General features: G+C 39.6%; 2 protein-coding genes across 3 annotated transcripts; both read right to left on the bottom strand.

Annotated features, from left to right (window-relative positions):
* Positions 1-424: 424 nt before the first annotated feature.
* Positions 425-25,394, bottom strand: ghrhrl (growth hormone releasing hormone receptor, like). Of its 2 annotated transcripts, none has more exons than XM_069522161.1 (14): positions 22,186-25,394; positions 19,934-20,090; positions 11,031-11,136; positions 10,497-10,604; positions 9,660-9,751; positions 8,415-8,518; positions 8,141-8,273; positions 7,818-7,971; positions 6,462-6,522; positions 6,154-6,223; positions 5,732-5,823; positions 4,949-5,078; positions 3,491-3,532; positions 425-2,725 (listed from the first exon to the last, which is right to left on the bottom strand). In XM_069522161.1, the coding sequence occupies exons 2-14, from the start codon at positions 20,045-20,047 to the stop codon at positions 2,624-2,626; spliced, it is 1,308 nt and encodes a 435-aa protein (XP_069378262.1). In that variant the 5' UTR covers positions 20,048-20,090; positions 22,186-25,394; the 3' UTR covers positions 425-2,623. The 2 variants fall into 2 exon arrangements, with proteins under 2 accessions (XP_069378262.1, XP_069378261.1); XM_069522160.1 differs by having other exon boundaries at positions 19,934-22,299; positions 22,645-25,394.
* LOC138407205 (uncharacterized) lies at positions 13,586-18,376 on the bottom strand. Its single transcript, XM_069522162.1, has 6 exons — positions 18,083-18,376; positions 17,169-17,359; positions 16,855-17,046; positions 16,552-16,733; positions 16,179-16,409; positions 13,586-16,082 (listed from the first exon to the last, which is right to left on the bottom strand). Exons 1-6 carry the CDS (start codon positions 18,123-18,125, stop codon positions 15,722-15,724), a joined length of 1,200 nt encoding a protein of 399 aa, XP_069378263.1. The 5' UTR covers positions 18,126-18,376; the 3' UTR covers positions 13,586-15,721.

Genomic DNA, 25,394 nt, shown 5'->3' with positions numbered 1-25,394 from the left:
AACCCTGGAGGGGAGGTGAACAACCAGTCAGCAGGCGAGGTCACACACAGAGAATCATGGGAGATCACAGAGACTTCATAAAAGAAAACTGAACAAAGAAAAATTATTAACTCCAGAGAGCACGATGATGGCAGCAGGGTGCAACTGTTAGAAGATTGATTTTATTGTATATTCACTAGTGCAACTTTCACGTTGCAGCTAAGATATAAAAAAATAGCATTCTTGGATTCAACATAACACAAAACAAAACTGTGAGGTGTGATTGATTGTGAATTCAAAGCTATTCACACCTCACAGTTTTGTTTTCCTTTGTTGATCAACTCTGGCCACATGTGGACGTATGTTTTTCAATTACAAATCAAATTTTCATGTTGTCTATTTTTGTTGCATAGGTTCAATGTGAAGTGATTCAAATGAAATAAAGTAATAATAACACACAATTTATTAAATCACATCAAAGGTTACACTGACATTTTATATTAAAGTCATTGAAATACATAAAGTTAGTAATTCTTCTTGTATACAGTGGATTAGAGGTAACCATGTCAACACTGAAAAGACTGAAGGATTTAATGAGTAATTTTCCAACTGGAGACAACTGGAACCTTTTTACGTTGCTTCTCATCTTCACCTGTACGACCAGTTTAGAATCTGACTACAGGAGATAATCTCAACAACCGTTTCACACACAGTGAAAATTAGATGAATCACACAAGAAAAAGGACAAATCTCCCTAATGTCCCTAAACTGTTTTATGAATAAATATAATTCCAGTTTCAGCACAGGTTGTATCCAGACTGCATCATATGTACCCACAATGACTCTCATGACTTTTACAGCTTTTTTCGCTGGGTCAACTTTTAGCTGATGGTGATGCTGCAGCCATCGGGAGTTTTAATGATGTGAAGTGAAGCTGGTTGTTTTTCTAACACGGCATTAAAACATCACAGGAAGAGGCACAAGAAAAGCAACAACATCCAAATGTAACAAGAGAGACAGTCTGGCAGCATCTAGGTTATACATTCAGATTGAGGCAAATGTTTCATCTCCATTAAAGAGAAGTCATTTTGAAATATGAGTGTGGATGGTACATACATTTGTATAAAGTTTATTCTTTATGAAGTTATAACACATTCAAAATGTACAAATGCTGATCACATAATCTCACACAATCTATCTCTCTATCTACCATCAATTTGGGAAACATGGTCAAAGTTTTATATCATTATCTGTATGACAATGCAGTTAAACAGCAATGTTATAAGAAGTATTCTTGTATTAAAGTTTAAGGTTCAGGATTTTTGAACTAGGGCCTTATATTTTGTTTTGTTGGAAAAAGATCTTTGCAATAACTTTGCATTTGAAAAACCATATTTGTCAACGTCAAAAGTGTTTGTTTTGCCCCTGCAGAGTTCAAAAGTGTCTGACAGCAAGAATTCCTAAAGTCACTGACCTTAGATCCTTTGTCTTTAGCCAGAAACAGTCATTATATCCCTGTGTTCAAAGCTCGGGACTCCATTGACAAAAACTGTAATTTTACCTGCAGCACATGTGACCCACTGCTGCCTCCATTGGTTGGTTTGTTTGTGTGACTGTGTGACTTTTACTGGTGCAGGACGGATTTAGATTCTTTACTTCAGGGACAAACCTGCACAAACTACAAACACAAACTCAAACAAACTGACTGTCTTGTAATCCCAAGAAGGAAAGATATGTATATGTGTATGTTCAAACAATCTAAAGCATCTATGATAAATGAAAAGTATTGTACTGGATATTATTTGCACATTGAAATGCACATGAGACAAGATAGTGTGTTATTGTGTTCAAATCCAATGAAAAACAACAAAACATTTCCAATCATTCATTTTACTTGCTAGTTGTTCCAGCTCAGAAACACACGGCAGGGGCTCCTCTTATAATGTGGAATGTGTAATAATTAGTGTCTTACCACCCGCACTTGTGTAAAAATAGAAACACTTGTTTTGAACTTGAGAAAAAAAATTCTCTGTATGACACCAACGGAGGTTTTCTCATGAATATTGTCCAAAAAGTGAAGGATTAAGCAACATTCTCAACAGAATATTTGCAGCTGTTACCTAATGGACGACATTCGATTCAACTTTTGCCTTTCAAAAGTGTTTTCTCACCATGTGCCTTTAAGTTTGAACAGATTTTCTCTTCTAGTCTCGAGAGGCAGTGAACCATTAAATCTAATCAACTACCCAGAATGAAATTAAATGCAGGTGGATGGGCAGCACTTTCACATCAGTGCAGTCTAACACAAGTAAAACATGGTACATTTACCTCTTTCATTTAGCTTGTATAGTGTGTTGATTTATCTATAATTTATATTTTTTATCTTTGGCACATGAGAAATGTATTGTTTGTATATGACATAGGATCTCAGCATCATTCTCCGTTGGAAGGTTCACCTCAATATTCTTGTCATGGCGGGAGTGCAGCCAGTGAAAACAGTGTCAGGGTTTGGAATGAAAACTTACTGACGCCCAGGATTCAATGGTGCATGGCTGACTGTGTGAACTGTAGAGCGAGTTAGAGATGTGAGACGAGTTGCACAGGAGCAGTACAGTTTGATCCGACAGACAGAAGGTGAAATCTTCTAGAAGGGCGTGTCCATCTGGCTGCCCTTTGCAGCAGGCGACACCACCCCATAACTCCTCTCCTGCCACCTCAGCCACTGCATGTGCACCTCTTTCTGGACCTGTCAAACACACACACACACACACACACACACACACACACACACACACACACAGAGTGTTTTGACTGCAAATTAGAAATTGGTTGTTTTTTATGTAATAAATGATCTTGTGTCATATGTTTACACAAAAAAAAAGGACGTAGGCAATATTTTTTAACTTTGATAAATGCACTTATTTGCTTTCTTGACAAGAGTTAGATAAGAAGATCAATACCTACATCTTACATCCTACAACCTACATCCTACAGCCTACAACCTACATCTTACAGACTACATCCTACAACCTACTATCTTCAGACTACTACCTACATCCTATAAACTACTACCTACAGTCTACATCCTATATCCTACTACCTACGTCCTTCAACCTACATCCTACAACCTACTACCTACATCCTTCAACCTACAAGATACACCCTTCATCCTACAACCTACCCCCTACAACCTATAACCTACTACCTACACACTTAATCCTACAACCTACATCTTACATCCTTCGACCTACAACCTATATCTACATCCTGCATCCTATGTCTTACATCCTACATCCTATAACATAATCCAAAAACCAGCAATGAGGAGAAGAGAGGTGGCAAATTATTTTGCATTTCAAGCTCCGACAACACTAACCCAGTCAGACCCATGCTGACATATGATCAGTGTGGGCACACATGGTTTATTATGCAACAGAGAGAGCTGTAACTTATCCGTGAGATTTGGTCGACGCGTCAAGATAAATGTTTGAGTGGTGTGGCTTGTACTGACCTCTTGGTTTAGAAAGCAATAGAGAATTGCGACAAGCAGCCCCTGTGAGAGAGATGAGTTTGAATCATTAACATTTCGGACTGGTCCACGTCATTAAAAGGTGGAGAGATAGCTTAAATGTCAGACACAAATGAGAACTGATAGGCTGAAAAAACAAGAATTAATAACACGTCTATTATGTTTCGCCACCGCAGCCATGAAACAAGAGTGGAATAAATAATAGTCTTGATTCATATCTCTGTAATACACGGCTGTAAGCCATGTATAATCTCTGTTTCCCTGCTGGATGAAATTAGTCTTAGTGTTTCACCTCTTTTAAAAATAAATCCTTTGTCCCATGCAGCTAAATGGGAGCTGAAGATGTAATACTCATTTGTGTCTAATTAATCTAAGTTCTCAACAGGAGGGGGTTCAGGAGCAAAATCCAATTTGTGGAGCTCAATGTCAAACCAGCTTGTTCCAGATGTGGCATGAAGTGGAGGAAACAGTTTGACTTTTCCATGTCACTGGCAAATGTAAACAGCAAGCAGCAACTTTCACATTCCAGCAAGGCTAATCCCTTTCCTGCTTATTATTAATGCCGATTTTATATAACTTTATAATATATAATATATCATATATAATTTTTTATGATTTAATATTCCATATTATTTTACATGGTAGTAGTTAAGTAAAAAATCTGTTAAAACAAGATAGCAACTCTATAAGTCCAAAATTAATGATGCTCCTTTTAGTTTAAGCTGTATGACAGAGTATTAGACATGAGTATTCGGGCCATATTTCATTAATAGTTGTACTATTACGATATCCAATAATATAGTTATATTTTAACCAGAAAAAAAAAATTTAAATTACACAAATACAATTGTAATATTAGGAGAATAAAAGTTTAATTAAATAAGAAAATAATCAAATTATATTATGAAAAAAAACAAAAAATAATATTTCATAATATAATGACTTTATTATCACAATATTAAAAATCACTTTTTATTTTACTCTTAACCCATAAATGGCTCTCATTCCCCATCGTACAGATGCACTTAGGGTTTAGAGATAATTGTCCAGCATTAACCAGCATTAACTAAGATAATGGAAAACATTACAGCTGGTAAACATCAGCATGTTTGCATAGCTTTTATACAAACATGTCCGGTGTGAAGAGGATTTCAAGAAGAAATTTCATATATTCAAATGCCATTTATACATGGAACATGAAAGTGCAGACTGTACAGCTAATCTAGTCCATGTGAAGAATGGATTTATTCAAGATATTGTATGAATTGTTTGAGTCGTTTTACACCAATGAGACAATCAACAAGGGTTTATTGCAACATGCAGTGCAATAAAGAGACTACATTCTGGGTATTGGCAGGAGATAATGTGTATTTTCAGGGTATTTGAGCATGTGCGATATATTGCTGTGAGAATATTGAGTGTTTATGCCCACGCGTGTACCTGGAAGGATCCCATGCAGAGCTCAATACAGAGCCGCAGGTTAACACTGAAGTAGTCAGGTAGAAAATTGAAGAACATGTAGTGAGTCCCGAACAAAGGGATGAGGAGGAGGGTGGACTTCGTCAGACGTCTGTTTCACAGAAGAAAATAAGAACAAAAAGAAAACAAGATGCTGGAGGTGAATGTACCTGAGGGATATATTTATTGCACATCTTGTCTGAATGTCTCTCTCGATAGCATCATGCCCACAGACACACTAATCACCAGATGTCAATCAAGAGGACACTCGGGTGTGTGCATCAGTGTGAACGCAGTATTTGTTTGTGAGCGGAGAAGTAGCAGCAGGTGCACGATTCTAAGTGGGGATATTAAAATGTGCAAGTGTAGGGGAACATATTAAGTCAAGCATCACTTAACTTACCTTTAGTATAACATCTAGCTATGCATGGTGTGCCTGAACAGTTTCAGCCAATTAGTGAGCCTGTTTTAATTAGAAATTTTGATAAGCCTGTTGGGAAATGGAAAGGTAGACGTGGCCGGACTCAATACTTTGTGGTTAAGCAGTGACTGAATGAATTATACATTTCCCACTGCGGTGTAGCAACAGATTTCACACAGCTCACATCTTTTTGACATCAAAATGTCGGAAGTATAATCTGCTCATTTGAAAGTGCAAAATATGTGAGTAAAACATTTAAAGCTCCATTTGACAAAACAAAAGCCCAGCTGGTAAATTCAGTTACTTTTATTGTGTCCACAGCGTGTCTGCAGCTCAAGGATTACCTGTACTGAGAGGAGTTGTTGAACTGGATCAGCCGAGGATTCAGCTTCTGTATTAGGATTCTGATGATGTTCATGAAGAGCATAAAATTGACCTGGTGATAGAAAAAGGAAGAATGCCAAAATAAAAAAGCACTTTAATGTGCTTAAGTCCTTAGCATTATGAATGTCGCTCACAACAATGTGATTATTAAATGTCATGGAACCATAATGGGCAGCCAAGTGTGTAATTGGCTGTGACTGCTGTGAGGAAAGTCTCCGTCTCACAATCCTGGTATACACAAAAGATTTTATTTAAATCCTTGCTAATAATCCATCTCAAAAAAGAAAGTAAACAAATCATCTGCAAAACAATTTCTCATCTGCAGGGTGTATAATTGAGGGTCCAATTATTTTGTTTGTATCGGCACAATGGAGGAATTTACCGCTATAGACACAACAATTGGTCCCTTGATGATCCACCAATAGGGCGACTCCTCGTTGATGTCCCAACATCTGTGTGAAAAGACATTTTGCAAAAAAGTATTTCAATCAGTCTGTGCAGGTTCTCGTCCAGGGTGATGAACAATGACTTCAGTAGACAATGCAAGTGATGAATGTACATCAATCATTTAGTAACAGTGTGCTGCACTGTGGTTTTATGTTGCACTTTTAACTTCGGCACTTGAATATGTTTATGTCTATAATTTTGCATGCGGACATGATGGAAAAGTTTATGTAAGTTTATACAAACTCTGTGTCTTCGAAATACAGCCTGGATCCAATCCACAGGAGGATGAAGAGCACAGGTACGCCTGTGGTACGACAGAAAACCAGAGCTGATGTCAGTGAGGTGCAATCAATACGCGCTGAGTTGGCAGAATTATAATCAGACAGATACTGAAGAGAAGACCTGTCAACTTCTCTAATATCTGCATTGATTCGTGCAGCAACAACTCAAAGTAAATGCTATAATTCAGAGGCTGAAGCAGTGATGTGTCTGATGTGAAAATGGACAGAAACAATTTTACCTTTTAACTCAGTTGTTTAATTCTGGAAAATGATACATAATTCAATGTGTCAGAGGTCGTGTGGCTCTTAGTTTGTAATCTCTGTATCCTTGGCAAAAAATATTTTCAGCTGAAATGCATGTAGCCGTACTGGTGCCGTGGCTGTAGAGATGGTTATGTCGTCAGAAATTTCTCAACAACTGTGGGATGAGTCAGCATGAAATCACGTACGGACCAAATGAAACTCACTCTGACACGACCCATTGGTTTGTGAGGTGACGTTTTGAACCCTTGAGTTTGACATTTCATCTATCTTGTTTTTTTAAAAACCAAAAATAGCCACATTTGAAGGAGTGGGGGAGTGAACCTGACTGAGAGCTCAAGGACACTGCATGTCCACCTACACCTTCACCCTCAGGATGATAGAAGCTGTCAATCACACGGTATCCATGCCCCTTATCGTTTTCTTAACTTATAACATGATCATAATTCATAAAATGAACGTTATCTGTATTTAAGACCATAAACTCCATATAAACCTGTCTACTGAAGTTATAAAGAAAGCCCTCTGCTGATCATTCGAGAGAACGCAGGTTTCAAACACTTCAGCATTGGCTTCACTTTCCAAACCCAGAGCCCATATGTGCTTTTTTATAGTTTAGAGGAAAAATCCAAATTACTTTGGCCATCATGACTTTTTGAAAAAAGATTTTGAAAGATTTGACTACGCATCATTTAAAATGGATGACAGTGAGTATATGACTTGCAAAAAAAGAAAGAAAACGATCTTAATATCTATAATACAAAGCTGCAGTTTTTAAACTTTTCAGGAATAGAAAACATTTATTTTTATTTTCAACTAACTGTGAGCTAACATGCATTTAATACCGAAATGAAAACCCAAGTATGTATAAAATATTAATTCTTTTGTTATCCTACTCACTATGTAAATGTACTGGACTAGTAGCATACCATACTTTCTTGAGATTTTTGTTTGATCCTTGTCCAATACAGGCTCCTTTATTTCAAATCTGCAATAATAAACAGTGGAACCAAACTCATCAAATTTAGTCTGCACCTCCGCACAACAAGCATCTCACCCCATCCCAGCAGGCTGAAGCCCCACAGACAGCGCCGGCTTTGATAGAAGGAGGAGAGCAGCAGGGAGTTGAGGTAGAGCGCCTCCACCAGGAGCCAGAAAAAATTAGCCATTACACAGTAGTGACAGAAGACCACAGAGGCCTTACAGGCGAACTGGAGGGAAAGATAAGAGGACAGAGAAGGAAATGCAAGTAGGAGTTAGAATGAACGAGGTGCCGTGCAGGCGAAATAAGACGAGGGCGTAAATATGAGAACAATGAAATCTGCTCAGATTTTCCCGACTTGAGCAAAGACCCCGTTGTCGTCAACATCATTGACTTACTGTGGAAAGTGTGCAGTGGTTGATGTCATCACTTGAGAATAGTGTAGCATCCTTTATGAACACCGCCGTAGATTTAAGGATAAAGGTAATAAAAAGCTGGATGTGAATGAAGTTCCTGGCACAACGAAGCCTCCTATTGGAAAAAAAGACAAAACCAATATAAGGAACAAAAACCATATACAGGGATATGTATATATAAAGCCAGGCATAGTGGTTCTGCCTGTAGCTTCCTGTGTGTCTTTTCTCTGGACAATTTGGAGAAATCTGCTCCTACCTGAAGAGTAACAGGATCAACACGGCCACAGTCAGCACCGCTAGAGAAACGCTGTAGCCAACAGTGTAGATCAGCTTCACAGTGGCAAAGTATGACTCCTCTGTCTGGAAGCAGATTTTGCATAATGACTTTCTACCCGAAAATAAAAATCGAAGCTTTCAAAAAATGCTGTTAGACCTGATAATGTCTCAAAATGAGAGGAAACTGGTTTAGAACTACGTATACTGAATCAATTCAAAGCTACAACACTGCTTCTCTAACATCAGCAATTGTAATTAATGTCTTTCCACCAGTGCCACTGGACAACTTAAAAGCTTGTTTTTTTAAACTTAAATTCTCTGTGTGACACCAAAAGAAGCTTTACTCGTGATCCTCGTCCAAAAACATACATCAATATGATTGAGCACCATCTTCTCTTTGTGGAACAAGATAATTTAGGCAATTACCTGAAGTATTTTCAGATGTAGTGCCTTTATGTTTGAATACATTTTCTCTTTGAGTGTTGTGAGGCAATGAACCATTAAATTTATATTTGAAAGTCAACTACCCAGAAAGAAATGCCTGCAGGTGTTCACATCAGTACAGTCTGACACAAGTACCTCTTCAAACATGGTTCATTTACCTCTCTTATTTAGCTTGTATAGTGTGTTGATTTATATATATAATTTTTAGCTTGTTTAGTATGTATATTAAATAATTCCGATTTTTTTGTAATCTTTGGTTAATGACAGTGTGTTGTATGCACCACAAGAGGTTTACACCAAAGAATACAAATAAATACATAAAGTGAATAGCATAAGGAACATCGTGATAATAATATAACAAGGAATAGCGTGCATCATATATTAAAGGAGATGTATTAGGTTCCCCTTCAGGTTAAGGGTTTTTTTTTTAGGAACTTTCCTCAGACTGTCCATTGCTGCTGCTCCTCCTCATGCTAGCTCCTGTAACACTTTTACTTCCTTTAATAACTGACTTATTGTACATATTGCACAATCTTTAAGTGCCACGTACTCCTGCTAGTCTCTATTGTTCATCTTGCTAAGCTTGTGAAGTGCAAACCGAGATGTTTTCTTCTTCTTTTAAGGAGTGTTAATCTCTGGAGCTGAAACAGAGCGTTGTCTCCTTTACTTGTCTCCTCGCTCCTGCTGCCTCTCCTGCTGTGTCTGGTTCGTTCTCCCTGACATCTGCTATCTCATTCCCCACCTCTAACCTCTGGATCCACCCTGACCCAGCAACTCTCACCTCAGGGAAGTCATCATCCACGCTGCAGGCAACGTGGTACGATGGGAAGGGCCCGGACCAACCTTGGCTGGTGCAGTTACGACTCACTGAACCTGAGGTGAAAGGTGAAGAGATCAAGAATTTAACTCAGCCATAAAGCAGTGAACTTCAGATTAGAGGCACAATAGAGAGAAGAATATATTCAGGTGAAATGCATGTAGCCGTACTGGAGATGTGGCTGTGGAGATGGTTAGAGATTTGTTTCAGTCAGAAATATCTCAACAACTGTGGGACGAGTCTGCATGAAATCCTGTACAGACCAAAGGGCACTCACTCTGACACAACCCATTGGTTTGTGAGCTGCTGTTTTGAAGCCTTGAGTTTGACATTTTGTCCATCTTTTGTCCATCAGTCAAGAGGGAAAATCCAAACGACTTTGGCCATCATGACTTTTCCTGTAGCGCCACCAGATTTTGAAAGATTTGACTACACTATCACAGCGATCATTGATTTATTAACGCAAAACTTTAAACTGACGTTAATGGTTCCCAGATGTACCATCAGCATGACCATGAGGTTTGCATTTGTGATTTATTGGTGAAATATCTCAACAAAAATTTATGTACTGCCATGAAATCTTGCTCAGACATTGATGGTCCCCAGAGGATTAATCATTTCCACTAGTGCTACCATGAGGCTTGCATTAGGTTTGGAGTGAACTGTCTCAAAAACAACTGGATGGAATTCTATAAAACATTTTCCCCTCAGGAGGAAGATCCATGACTTTGGTGATGCTGTAACTTTAAATGTATTTATCATCTGTCCCCCTCCACCCTCACCGTGTGACCCTTCAGTCACCTGTGTTGTTTCTGAAGAGGGAGAAGACTGCAGGACAACCTCTGTGGACCGTATCTCCAATGACTGCATGAGGCCAGCAGACGACTGCATCCCAGAATGGACGACAACCTGAAGAGGAAAATGAAATCATCATCAAGTTAAATATTTGTCTGTCCTGATAGTTAACCAGACAGGAGATTCCATGCAAACCAATTTATACACTGCTGCCAGAAAAGCACGGTTGCACACAGTTTCTTATGGAGACAGAAAAGACGGTATATGCACAATACTAGTAGCCATAACATCTGCCTCTAAACTACATTAATACAAAATGTGGGAGTGCTGCAGGTCACAAGCAAGACCTTCATCTTGAGATAGAGCCCAGGGCAAAATCCTTATGTAACTATCCTAAATAGTCTCCTCTACAGATGTCTCCTTTACAGATGCACCATCGTGATAAATCACTGTCTGCCCTGATTCCATGTGAAGCTTTGATTCCAGCTTAGACATGAACATTTTTACTGACGCAGGGTGAGTTTAACATCGGTAACACACCTTCCTGGCTCCTGTTGGCCTGTGTTGCAATGTACTGAAGGCAGTGGCGCTCCTCTCTCTCCAGCTGGAATATGAACTCACACTCTGGATGCAGGCTCGATAAAGCCTGGAGGCAGGAAAGAAGGAAGGACAGAGGGAGGGAATCCTCTATTAAATTATAAACAGGCATTTAAGCAGAGGATGTGGAGACCACCCAGTCTGTAAATACATGAGAGGGTCTTTAATCTGTGTGAAAAGAAAAGCCTGCAGTTTAAAAAGGACAGTGCATTTTCAGCAGGAAATGCTTTCCCACTAAAACTCTTACCCTTTTGGCTAAATGCACCTATTTCCATTGGTGGAATTAAGCAAAACAATGTCTCACTTTACTGCAGAGTGGAAGCTCGGAAAAAACATTAAATGGGTTCATCCCTGGAGAAACATAGGATTTTCTCAACGCTGCCCTCCCTCCATTTAGTGCCGCTCAGAGATTTTTGGCAAAATGTCCTAACTTTCACGTAATGATTTTTGTCCTTATAATAAAGACAAGTCCTCAAGACCACAAGCACACACACTCATGTTCCTAGCCCCCAACCCTTACCTTAACCATCACAACTCTAACCGACACCTAACCCAATTCCCATCTTACCTCTAACCTTAACCAGGAGCTCAGAAAACATGTTTTGCCTCATTAAAACCAGGGTTTTGTCCCCATGAGGTCCAATGGTTCTGTGTTTATAAAGTAAAAAGTCTCAGAGTGGTAACAAAAATGAGCACACACACACACACCCATGCACCAAAATGCAGATGAGTTTTTTAGGAAAGAGCTTGTGTTCGTGCAGAAAATAAACTACACTGGAAACACTGACAAAAACACCTGCGAAATAAAGACAACACTGTAAAAGTAATTGGAACTCAACACAATTATCCTGACAGTGGTTGGACAGTTAAAGCTACCCAGCACCCACCCGCCCCTGTATTTACTTTGCACAAGTAGTTAGAAATATGCAAGTTCTTAGCACCATCTCTCCCTCCACTGATGGACGCACACGTTGGAAACAACCTCAGGAAATCGCTACCAGTCATCTTTGTTCCTAATGCAATGCTAATAATCTAATGAGAGGTGTTACTGTGCAATTTACTCAGCAATTACTGCTCTTCCTGTTCAAAGGCAGACGAGGGACATACGAAACAAACAAAAAAAACACTGTCTATACTTTGACTCCTGCAGGGACACTGTATCAGACAATCAGAGTTTGCAGTTATTGTGATTCAGGCCAAGGAGATTGATACTATTTTGTACATGTCTGTCACTGCTGAGCATTGAGTTACCATAGAGCACCTGTGTTACCAAAAGCATGTATGTTTGCAGCCGTGTGCTGCACATGCATGGCCCCCCTGCACCTGTGTTACCAAAAGCATGTATATTTGCAGCCGTGTGCTGCACATGCATGCCCGCCCCCCTTCTTATATGCAGAGGAGACGCTCTGATCCTACATGAGAACAGTGTGCAGATGAGAGGATGCAAGCAAAGCGTCAAATGGCAGAGGGTGAGGTGCAAATCGAGAGTCAAGACATGCTTTTTTAGCATCGCGTTGGGATAAAGCGAGGCACTCTGCTGCTTTAAAGAAACAGGAAGAGAGATGGAGATGGATGGCGACGGGGGGGGGCGGATGCATAAGGTAATGCTGGTTAATGTGAGCCATGAAAACTAAATGCGAAGTCCACCCTCCACACAGTCAGGGTAGCATGCAGCCTGCTGTAAAAATGTTCTCTGAGAGGTGAGGCCCATTATCCACTAACAACCCAAAAAGGGGCTATCGGGCGGCAGGGCCTCACTTTGCAGATGTTGCCTTCTATTTTCAACAGCGAGCGATGTGCACTTTCACACCTCAGCCACGCTTCTCCAGCACAGGATGAAAAATATAAAACATGTGCAGTTGATCGGAAGGAGAGCACAAACACAGCCAGTCTCTGAAAACTGAAGAAATGTTTGACTTTTTGGCAAATGCACTCACAACTTAGAATCATTATAACTGAATGCTGCGTAAATGAAGCGAGAGCATAAAGATGGAAAAGAGGAGGTAAAGTCTGGATCTGTGCAAATGACAGCTCTCCAAAAGTGAAGCCGAAGTGTCTCCATCGCCCCCTGGTGGCTGGCTGCAGTATAGGTCATAAATCCTGCCTCCTCCGTGTTAGTAGATGGGACATGATCAAAGCTAAAAATTTAAAATACACAACAAAGATCATTTAGAAGATGTTTATGTCATTTTAGATAGTTCTTATCAAACTGATGTTTGCTCAAATGTTTTTTTTTCTGGTAAGTTTATTTTTTAATTTGGTGCTATAAAAACATCATCGACAGCTGAGTCTCACTCCCTCACTCTTTGGTTGAACGCTTGTATCAGTAATGCAGCTCCATTCCCCAGTCGCTGCTGTGCACTCTCACTTCAAGCTTTAATTACCCTCACCACTGTGTATAAGTTTTCATTGCTGTTCGTCTGTTTATTTTTTTGTCTGTTTTTGCAGGATGATGAAACAAAAACAGAGCATATCTGATTAAGGGGGGAGATCCAGGATTGTTTTTCTTTGCAAGATTTTATTAATATATATTTTGGCATTTCTGTGAATTCTTATGCAAATAAATCATGTAACTTAATGAAAAATCAGGTTCAGCTTGAAAGATTTCAAGGGGACTTTTATGCCATTCTAGTTTTACATATTTTTTTTAGACTAATAAAATATGACAGCAAGCAGACCTTCAAACAGAACCATGTCATATTTTGTTTGTTCATTGTTTAAAAAATATAAATTGTGGTTTTATGGTAGAGTTCTATACTTCAAGTTCAGTGTTTCTAACTTGTATTGTTTAACTAGCTGATTTCCTATTTTCAGTCTTTATTCTGGGCGAAGCTAACAGGCTGCTGGACAAACGCTTCATAAACCAAACTTCTTAACTTGAATGAAGTGAAAAAAATGTCTTTAAAAACTGTCAAACTATTAGAGCTGACATAAACAACCTAACAGAAAAATCAAATCAAATAAAAAGGGCTGGCAGCTTGCAGAGGGAATTTAGTTCTGAGTAAGATGCCAGAAAAGCAAGAAAAGATTATTTTTTTCCCCTTTTCAATTTGCTGTTTTTCTTTGTGTTGTCTCCCAGGTTCAGGTTATCAAAACATTGAAAAGACTGGAGACATACTTCTGAAATGATTGTTATGTGTGTGTGTGTGCGTGTTTTTAAGTGTGCATATATGTGTGTGTGTGTGTGTGTGTGAGAGAGGGAGGGAGAGTAAGGCCTCCTCCTCAGGGCAATATGGTTTGGATCTGCTTCTGCCTCATGGATGCAGTGTGATGGTCTGCTAAGATTTAATGAGTTGTGGGAGAATAAGATGGAGAGAACTCCAGAGAATAAATGGGTGGAATGAAGGAAAATGGTTTGAGCATCACTAAGTCACCTTTAGTCCAGGTCAGGGTTATTATAGTTAACGAAAACTAAGACTAAAACTAAAACTAGCAATGAAAAAATAATTTAGTTAAATGAAATAAAAATAAAACGACAATTACAAAAAACTGAAGTGCAAATAAATTCAGTTTCGTTTTCTCCCTCGATTACTGCCTGTCTTGCAGGTGATGGTTAAAGAATGAAATTAAAGGACTTGATAAACTATATTTGGTGTCAGACATTGTTTCATCTTTTTTCAGCTTCTACAAGTCAAGGCTTTCTCTTAATACCTGGAAAAACTAAAACTAAAATAAAAACTAGTCGATTCCTCAAAATAAAAACTAAACTAAAACTACAAAATCACTTGTTGAACTAACTAAAACTAAACTGAAATAAAAAAGCAAACTGAAAAACTAAATAAAAATAAAAACTAATGAAAATTTCAAAACTATAATAACCTTGGTCCAGGTATCTACATCCATCCTGAGTGATCCAATCTAAGGTGGTCGATGCTACGATACAGATCTGATGGCTGCTGAATGCATCCTGATCTGGAGGCGGTCTGAGGTGCATGTGGCTTTTTGCTGTGTTGATGCAAATGCATCAACAGGGAAAGTTTCTATCTCTCTCTCTCCCATTAACACACAACTTCTCAATATCACACAGTGAGGGATTCTGTGTGATTCTGGAGGAGCCAGGGATCGAAAAAACCAACCATCTCATGACTGGAGGATCCAGTCTACCTCCTGAACCACAACTGCAAAGGAAATGTGTAAATAATAGTTTCTGCATGTAATTTGGAATTAGCCACTGCTACCAGTATAGAAAGCTATGGATAATTTATTACAAGTGTTACTGACTATGTTGTCTTTGCCAACAGCTGTTGTGCAGTTATATTCTGTATTTTACAACAATACAACGTTTTACATGCGAAGGAGACGAGCCATTATTCTAACAACCAAAAGCTGCAGTTAACAGCTGCATGCATAGTGTGCGTGAGCTGTCATGTGATATGGTTAGTAAGTGCATTTTGGCTCTGCATCAGTTTGAATCCCCTGAACACACCTGAAAATGCATTTCACATGACAGCTCACTCAGGCCTGAACTTTTAGTTGACTTTGTGTAATGATGAGTATTACACAGTATTCAAAATCATTAAAAGTAATAAAATGTAGCAAAAAAGTATTAATACAACTTTAAAAGTATTGAAAAGTAGTAAAATGTATTGCAAATATTAAAAAGAAGTAACATTTTGTACAATTCAAAATGTAATTCAGTCCTCAACTTTTGGGCGGCAGCAGCTTGTGAGGTTTGAGAAGAATTTCCAGATTCTTCTCAGCAGCTTTCTGTAGCCGCCTGAGGAGGCTGTGGCTGCAGCGGGGACATCTACAGCCTCTTCCATACACCAGGGTGAGACTTCCTCAATGGAAGGTGATGACCTGGTGGTGTCTCTGGACAGTAAGGCAGGAGAGGTCACTGGTGTCATTGGCTGCAGTGGAAGACATGATGGCGCTGTGCAGTGAAGATTCTCGACAGAATCCCCGGAGACTTTGTCGTAGCCGCTGTCTGTGGTTAGACAGTGGAGGCTGTCCTTAGTTGGGCAGACCCTCATTTCAGTTTGAGAGGTGGTCGGACTGGATGAAGGGAAGACAATCAATTAGTTAATCAGTCATTGTCCATCCAACCTGATGTGTTTTTTAGTTCCAGTGTGAAACAACGTGGTCGCTTACCATTCTCCGCTGTCGACGTCCTCTCTCAGGTTGCTCATGATGAAGGGCTTCTGCAGAGCTTGATGAGGAGAGATCCTCTCATCCCGGTCAACATTCAGCAACTCTCCTAAGAGAGACACAAACTCTGTGTGGTCCTCCATCTCCGTGGCCTCTGACTTTGATTTGAAAACAGGTTTCAGGTCAGATGATCCAGATCCCAATTGACAGATAAATAACTGGTACAGATCCAGTCTTTACTTGTACAACACAGGAGAGTACTCACATCAATCAGGTCGCTCAGAGAGCTCGACAGGCTTACAAAGCTGCCGTTCTCAAACATTTCAGGGCAGAGAAAATAATGTGGCTAAACAGATACTGTGCACAATGAACCCACCTGTACCCATACGGCTGGATGTACATCCCCACTTTGACTTTGGAAGCTATCAAGGCGCAGCCAAAGTCAATCAGCTTGACCCTGAGTGGCTGATCCTGCATATTGATGAACATTATGTTGTCGGGTTTGATGTCCGCATGCAGGACACCAAGAACCTTCAGGGCGTCCAGGGCCACCAAGAGCTGCAGAGACAGAAATATATATTTTTTTCCATGTCCTGTTGTTGGGTGTGAGGTTTATGATTTGCGGATCTCTCTAAGGAAAGAGTGTTGGTTTCATGATGCATTGATCGCAGCTACATACCTGTTTGGCAACTGGGCGGATCTCATATAGAGGAAGGGGCTGGCAGTCCCGCTGCAATATCAGGTCAAAGAGACTTAAGTCCAGCCTCTCAAATACCAAACAGGTCTTTTCCATGTGCTGGAACTCTTCATAGAACCTGACCATGTTGGTGCGATCTACATCCAGGCCCCTGATGAGGTTCAACATGGCAACCTGGAGAGAAAAGAGGAGGCATGATAAGACAAAACTATCAACAGTTTGTGATCAGCTACATGTTCAGATGGAGCAGACAACACTTGAGCACAGGAACATAAACAAAGAATTCAGTACCATACCTCATGCTTAGTGCCCTGGGCAGACTTTGTGTCTTTCTTTAGAATTTTTACAGCCACCTCCTCATCTGTCGAGAGGTTTCGGGATGCTGTGATTTTGCCAAAGGTGCCTTCCCCTATAAAGTCCAGGACTAAATAGGAGGTAGAGCTGCTCTGAAGCACATCGCCGACCTCAATGTCAGGTGTCTGTGCAACTGTGGAGAGAGATGGTGGACACAAAATATGAGACCTGGGTGTTTTCAGTGTCAGTCAATGCAGTATGGGTAAACGCAATACTAAACCAGGAGTGAGATAAATTTGTATTTCTGCAGCTGTCATTTTAAGACAGCATGAAAAATTAAAATATTGTGTTGATTTCCTGATGACTTCAATTATTTATGTTTTCAATAAACAGATCAGACAAGATGATGTGATAACACATTAAAAAAAAACATCATTGGATTAAAGTAACGAGTGATTCAAGTAACGAGTGGTTCTTTCTTGGACATAAAGTAAGTGCAGAAGGTGACACATAGCTGCTGTTGTGTGTTAATGTGCATTTAAAGGGATAGTTCAGCCAAAAATAAAAAATGCACTCATTATCTACTCACTACTATGCAGATGGAGGGGTAGGTGAAGTGTTTAACTTAACAAAACACTTTTGGAGTTTCAAGGGTAAACAGTTTTGCAGACAAATCCAAAACAATTAAAGTAATTGATCGATTTTTCAAACGTAAACAAACAACAGAAAAATCCTAACATGCGTCCAATGCTAGCAGAAGTAGCTGGCCTCTGATATTCTACTCTTCACAAGCACACACCAGAAACAACGCACACGGGCTCTTAACCAAGGGCACACAGGTTGCATGTTAAAATCAATAATCTTCTGCTAGCATTGCTACTTATGCTTATAGATACTCCTGTTTTCAGAGTCTTACCTGAGGCCGCAGATGAATCTCCTGAAAGTCCCCTCGATGACATGATGTAAAGTTAAATATCGTAGCTCAGAAATGTAGCGCAGAAGACTGTGAATCGATCTGAGATTGTGAATCTGATGATACGATCTTGTTTGTGCATGCTTCTCTGACTGCAAGTACTGACCACTTTACTCACAAAGCAGTGCTTTGATGTAAAGTTCCAACATGAGCATCCTTTGTTGTCATGTGTTTTTTTTTATTTAAATAAAAACATACAATAGCAACATATTTGAAATGCATAAAATTTACTCAAATATTCAAACTGTAATAATAGTGTGTGTGTGTGTGTGTTTTATGGGCCCTGGCTGATCATTATGATTCTCTGCAGTTCTGAGCAGTGACAGAATAGAATGGACGGAATGAAGTGGAACACAGTGATGAGTGTCTGCCCTGTTCTCATTCTCACATGTGCCACAGTGATCATCACACCACCCGTTCGTCTGCTTCTCATATTTTTATTCTGATATGGAAGTTAGCAAGGTGGCCGTGTAATAACAGTCCCATAAAGATATTGAGAAAAAAAAGCTGCTGTGTGTGATTGTGCAACATGTGTTCTGTTCGCCGCCTGTCTTGCTTCTTCACAGTTGATTGGCCAAAACAAATTGTAACTAGACTCTAAATAGAGCTGTGTTTGATTTCAATAAGCTGAGTGTGTGTGTATGTGTCTGTGTGTGTGTGGGGGGGGGGGGGATACAGTATACAATAGCCTTCTCATATCCCTTGCCATCCTCCTACGATCATCTTATTCTCCTCCTCTACACCAATGTATCCTGGAAGTCAAGTTACGCAATATACATTCACACACTCATACACAACTACTACTACACACACACACACACACACACACACACACACACAATTATTTTTGCCATGAACTACAAAATCTACTCACATGTACAGACCAAAAAACTGAACTATACGTTTAACTTGACAAATTACTTTTCTCTTCACATTCTCTCCTTGCTCTCCTGCGTGTGTTTGTCTGTCTGTTTTGTGTAGTTTTATCTTCCACAAATTACATGATTGTACAGAAAATCAATCTCACATTTCATATGCTAATGTTTGTATAAATGTACATGTTTATATGTGACGACACTACACCCTATGTTTTACATACGTGTAGCAAAACCTTTCTATCCACACAGACACACACATCTTCAAAATGGACGCTGAAATCAAGATAACAATGAAACAACCGTACATAACAAATAAAAAACAAAATAGGGTCAACTACCAGAAAAATCTGGAAATTGTCCGTCTATGTTTTTAACACCAAATGTAAACAAGTGTGTGATTGAGTTTCAGAAGACATGATGAATATTCACATTTTGAGCCATGAGGAGGCAGAATTCAGAGATATCTTTTACATTTTGCAGAATGCAGTATATTTATGTGTATATTTACATATACTATATGCACAGGCACAGATACACCCACCCACCTACATTTAGACAAACACTCACACATCCTGTCTTTCTGTCGAAAATAAATCTGCTCCACATTCATTTTGATTCGATGTAAAAGCTGCCAAACAGTAAGTCAGTGCATAGATGACATGCTCCTGCCGAGACATTTACTCTAGATCATGGTGAAGAGCCAAACTGTAATCCTGCACACACACTGACGAATATAATGAGCAAAAGAAAGAGGAGCAGATCAATTTGTTTCAGATTTGTTTTGATTGTTTTTCATCATCATTTTTGCACAAAAAAGATTCAGAAATAATAGTCACAATTGTAATTTGTTTACCAGATAAAAAACAACTCTAAGTTTCAAATGTAGCTGTGATTATATTAAAAGTAATTCACTTACAGTTGGAGCCAAACACAGAGTGAGAAACATCCCTGTGATGAGGAGACAGGTCATGTTAACGGTGCAGTGCCCTCGGCTCCCTCCGGCGTGGTGCTTCCCCCAGTCAGACTGCATCACTCTGCACACTCCAGCAGGACGGGATGCTTAGCGCCTCTCTCTCCAGGTGAGAATAAATACATCTCATACTGCATCACAGTCATACAGCAATTCCTGTCTTTCTTTTCAGAGTAAAAGCCTTCATCAAAAGCTGCAGTAAGAAATGGTTGTGGCTGAGTTGTTTCCAGTCATAACCACGTATACAGCTGTCACTACCACTGTGATATGGAATATTACAGTCTAATCAACACAGTGTTTCACAACTATGAAGAGATACATTTCACTTTTATTTTGAAAGGGAAAAAAGAGAGCTTCTAGTGTAGCCTGGTGTCTCACCACTGAGATTAAACCAATGTTTAAAATTCCTCCTCCTGCTTTCCTGATCCTGGCTGTGTCACACACACAGAATCAGAAATCTGGAAATATGAGGTCGACCGGCTCCTTACACACAAATAACTTTAAACTACAGTGTTTAACAAGTGTTCTAGATCATCCTCTAGGTGTCAGCTGCACAACATGCCCCTGTCATAATTTATATAGAAGCTGTACATAGAAGCTGTAGGACCAAGTGTTATTATATTAACTGTACACCACTGAAACACAAGGATCCAGACAGTATTAAAAAATATATTATAGGTAAATCCACCATATATATGAACATTTAAATCCTAAATGCATATTGGGCCATAACAGTAACAATTCACTATATTATGCTCCAAAGACTTCTTAAATAAGTGGTGTGTATTTTTTATAGGAACCTTATTAACTGGACTTACAGCAATATTTGTGAACCTTTTCATATTTACATTTTCGTGAACAAAATATATTAAAGACAATGTCACGCTAGTCTGGTGACATGGGTGGAAAAGAAAAATTTCCGTGACCACGAATTAATAACGCGTGGGAACGAGATCCTATCCCGTGGCCATGACTTGTTTAATGCGTGGGAACGAGGTCCTAGTCTTTAGTAGTGAATATACCACTTATCAGGTGAGAACTGACTTGTACTGCCCCGCTACCTAAATTAGTTTTGTGAGTCAGTGTTAATGTGAACTTGGAGTTTTGGTAGTTGATAGGTATCATCAAATAGCACCCACATGTAGCCTATGTGCCTGAGGTTGACACTGGAACTCAGAGGTCTCAGTGAATTGTACTGTGATGTGGTGTCCAAAGAGGATATCTGATTTTGGTGTTGGTACACGTTCATTCATTATCTCAAGTCTCTGTGTATACAGAGTATCTGTCAAAGTTTTCAAGATGGGCTTCCAGCATTCAATCACAAATATTGGAGTCTGGACAAGAGTTTTGTGTCCTAACTGTGACACTAATCCAGCAAGTGTGTCGCCAGAAGCGAGATAGTGGCATATATTCCTTGTTCATTTCATTCATCTCTGGTATGAACACTAAGCATCTGCATATTTGATATGTCTTTATCCAGCTGTATGACATCTGATTCCTGTAGTAATAAGTCAATAGTTATGACTTCTGGTTCTGATGCCTGAACTTGGAAGAAATTCTGTGCAACATTTCCTGTGACCTCTGAGGTTGTTAGTTGGAGAGTGTCGGCAGAGCTGCCCTTGTCTTGAGTATGTCTCTTGGTGTAGAGGTGCAGTCTCAGCATTTTTACTTTGTTTTTCTCATACAGGTTCTCCACTGTGCAGTCTTGATCAATGTCATTTTGGGAAAAGTCACCAGGGCGTAGCAGTAGTAATTTAAATCACCCGTACCTGTTTGTAATTTTAGTTTTTTGTTTACAACAGAGAGGGGGGTGAGTAGGGTGCCGTTATTTTCTGTTGACCTCAATATTTGCCACAACATCTACAGAGCATCATGTAAGTCAATGATTCTGTATGTGTGTTTATCAATAAAACAATCAAAAGCAGCTACGGACGAATGTTTTGTTTGGACATAACGTGTCGGACAGATCTCCCTACATTAGCCTCTCGGCGGCTAATTGTTGTGCTGGATGGCCGCTACCACAGAACTTATTATAGTACAAAAATCTGCATTATGAATAGAAACACACGAGCAAACACTTCTTCTTGAATATCACTATCTTGAGCCATTGTCAAATACAATCTTATGTCTATGTATGTTTATATGCCATACATAAGGTCTAAAATATAACAGCTAACCAACATTTTGGGGAAAAATACCTTGTAATTTTTTAGTTTGTTTATGATTTCTTCGTGAATCCTACGGTCCCACAGAAATTGCAGCAGAGCGTCTTCCTCTCTCTCCATTTCATATGTAGCCTAAAGGCTAAACATCTGCAAAAACAACTCATGTTTAGCTCACAGAGTTTAATGAAGAAAACCTCGTAATTTAATGCAGAAATCACATAATAGAAATGCTACCGCTAGCGAGTCTAATACAACACTGACGACTGTTTTATAAAATAAAAACTTAACAGCAGCAGTTGTCGTGGCAGGGCAGTGCAGCTGGAAGTGCCACTAGCTGCCGCTGCCACGAATTGAGCCCTTCCTGCTTAGGTGAAGGATAACTTTAGCGCACATGAGCCACTGGCCTGATCAGGTCAACAGAGTGTTTTAATGTACAGCCCTGATCCTAGTTGAGTTATAGGTTTATAATCTTGAATATAAAAGTGTAATTACCTGTATTTATTGCACGATTGATGACCGCTCCAAAACTGGACACCATCCCATCAATCTGGAACTTCTGGAATCATCTCGTGGCCACGCCTTATTAATTCGTGGCCACCTAATAATCATCTCGTTCCCACGCATTCAACAAGACGTGGCCACGGGATATGATCTCGTTCCCATGTCACCAGACGGGCTCCGTAAGTTTTACCTGCAAACCCAACTGTTAAAGTTGATAGTTGTGTTATGAATGAATCTAACTTATTTTCAGAGTTCTGCTCAGATGACTACGGATCCCGTCTGGTGACATTCTGAAAATTCTGTGGCCACGAATTAATAACGCATGGGAACGAGATCCTATCCCGTGGCCACGACTTGCTTAATGCGTGGGAACGAGATGATTATTAGGTGGCCACGAATTAAAAAGACGAGAAATGTTTTGTCATTTCATCAGTGAGACTGTTGACTTTCTGGCATCAGTAGCTTCAGCTGCAAACATGGACAAGTTTGATCTGATTTCGTAGGGATGAATTATAATGACTCGCGGTTAGACATGGAGTAACTCTGAGCAAGAAACACTTAATTTGGCTGCTCAAAAAGCACGGACTCAAACGTAAACAATATGCTGACCCGAGGAAGTTATAGATTTCATCATGCATCTTATTAATTCGTGGCCACCTAATAATCATCTCGTTCATTAAGCAAGTCGTGGCCACGGGACAGGATCTTGTTCCCACGCGCTATTAATTCGTGGCCACGGAATGCAGTGGCTCCGAAGATGACAGCTTTTCCAGAAAACTAAAATCAGCTCTGCTGCCTGCTGCAGGATGCCAACATGTCTGGCATTTAAAATGTACAATCTTGTCTCCACATCTCAAGATGAACCTCAGTCACATCACTAAAGTCAGGAGAATGTTGGAATAAGTTTGGGAGTTACAGCAAGATAACTCCATAACTTAGTCAATTAGCAAGGGTAAAGGCATAAGTGATATAATTGAGAATTGAAAAAGAAACAAACATTCATCAGCAATGACTAAATCAAAAAGGCCTCCTCCTCAGGGCAATATGGTTTGGATCTGCTTCTGCCTCATGGATGCAGTGTGATAGTCTGCTAAGATTTAATGAGTTGTGGGAGACTAAGATGGAGAGAACTCCAGAGAATAACTGGGTGGAATGAAGGAAAATGGTTTGAGCATCACTAAGTCACTATTCAGTCCAGGTATCAACATCCATCCTGAGTGATCCAATCTAAGGTGATCGATGCTACGATACAGATCTGATGGCTGCTGAATGCATCTTGATCTGGAGGCGGTCTGAGGTGCATGTGGCTTTTTGCTGTGTTGATGCAAATGTATCCTGGGTCATAAATGAAGAACCACCTGAATCAAATGTATTTTTACTCCTCTTAGTGACATACATCGATTTATATTTTTATATAGGGGAAATTTTCTATCTCTCTCTCTCCCATTAACACACAACTTCTCAATATCACACAGTGAGGGATTCTGTGTGATTCTGGAGGAGCCAGGGATCGAAAAAACCAACCATCTCATGACTGGAGGATCCAGTCTACCTCCTGAACCACAACTGCAAAGGAAATGTGTAAATTATAGTTTCTGCATGTAATTTGGAATTAGCCACTGCTACCAGTATAGAAAGTTATGGATAATTTATTACAAGTGTTACTGACTATGTTGTCTTTGCCAACAGCTGTTGTAGCACTCGCCGTCACCCGAACTTGAACCCAGACTTACTTCACATGATGCAAGTGCCTTAACCACTGGACTAAAGCAGAAGGTGGCAAAAAATTTGAAATTAGTAAATTTAAAGAGGAGCTTCTTCCTCTTTAAGTCTATGGGGCTGCTATGGATACTCACTGATTTGATTAGGAACACCTGTTGTCCCCTCATTTTAAAGAGACCAAGAAGCTCCAGACCAGCCCTCAAACAAATGCTTCTAACTCAAAATCTTTAAGTCCTATCTGAGAAATAAAGACATCATGGGAATCCCAAGACTTTGCCCGACTTACACATATGTTTTGTATTGGTTAGAGTTAAGAAATGAGACAGTGAGTGCGAGTTAGATATTTAGTTTTCTCATCAGGAATAATTTTTGGAGATTAACATTAGAGTCAATGGGGGAGCTAGAGTGCTGTGATCTCTTTATTGGGGAAAGTTAAGAAATAAGGCCTAGGGAGCGAGTAAGAATTTTTTTTCTGTTTTTCTCTTTTCTGACTTTTTTTTCAGAAATGAACATGGGAGTCAATTGATAAATGAGACGGAAAACATTTCTCAGTAAATTGACCCAGCCTAAACTACAGCACCGAGAGATGTCAGAGTGACACGTGTGCATAGGAAACAAACTCTATTTTCACCTGATGTAAAAATCATGTCTGTCGGACTCCGTTTGTGGCTAGGAGAAGTGTTTAAACACAAAAAAAGTGGCTGAAAAACGGATGTTGAGAGACCTTGACTCCCATGCATTTGGTTTTCGGTATTTTTGCGATTTACGAACGAACCGTTTGACGAATGTTTTAGAAAAGTTATAGCACAGCGATCAAGAAAAATGAGCCAGTTTGATGTACTTTGTGTGAATGTGCGTCAAACTTTGTGGGAGGAGTAGCGGGAAGAAAATTTACGGAAATTTACGGAAGCGGAATAATAATATAAGTGCCCGCTGTCGACGTCCTCTCTCAGGTTGCTCATGATGAAGGGCTTCTGCAGAGCTTGACGAGGAGAGATCCTCTCATCCCCGTCAACATT

This window comes from Paralichthys olivaceus, chromosome 3, assembly GCF_024713975.1.
Source record: "Paralichthys olivaceus isolate ysfri-2021 chromosome 3, ASM2471397v2, whole genome shotgun sequence".
Taxonomy (NCBI): Eukaryota; Metazoa; Chordata; class Actinopteri; order Pleuronectiformes; family Paralichthyidae; genus Paralichthys; species Paralichthys olivaceus.
This window is presented reverse-complemented; position numbering and strand designations above follow the sequence as displayed.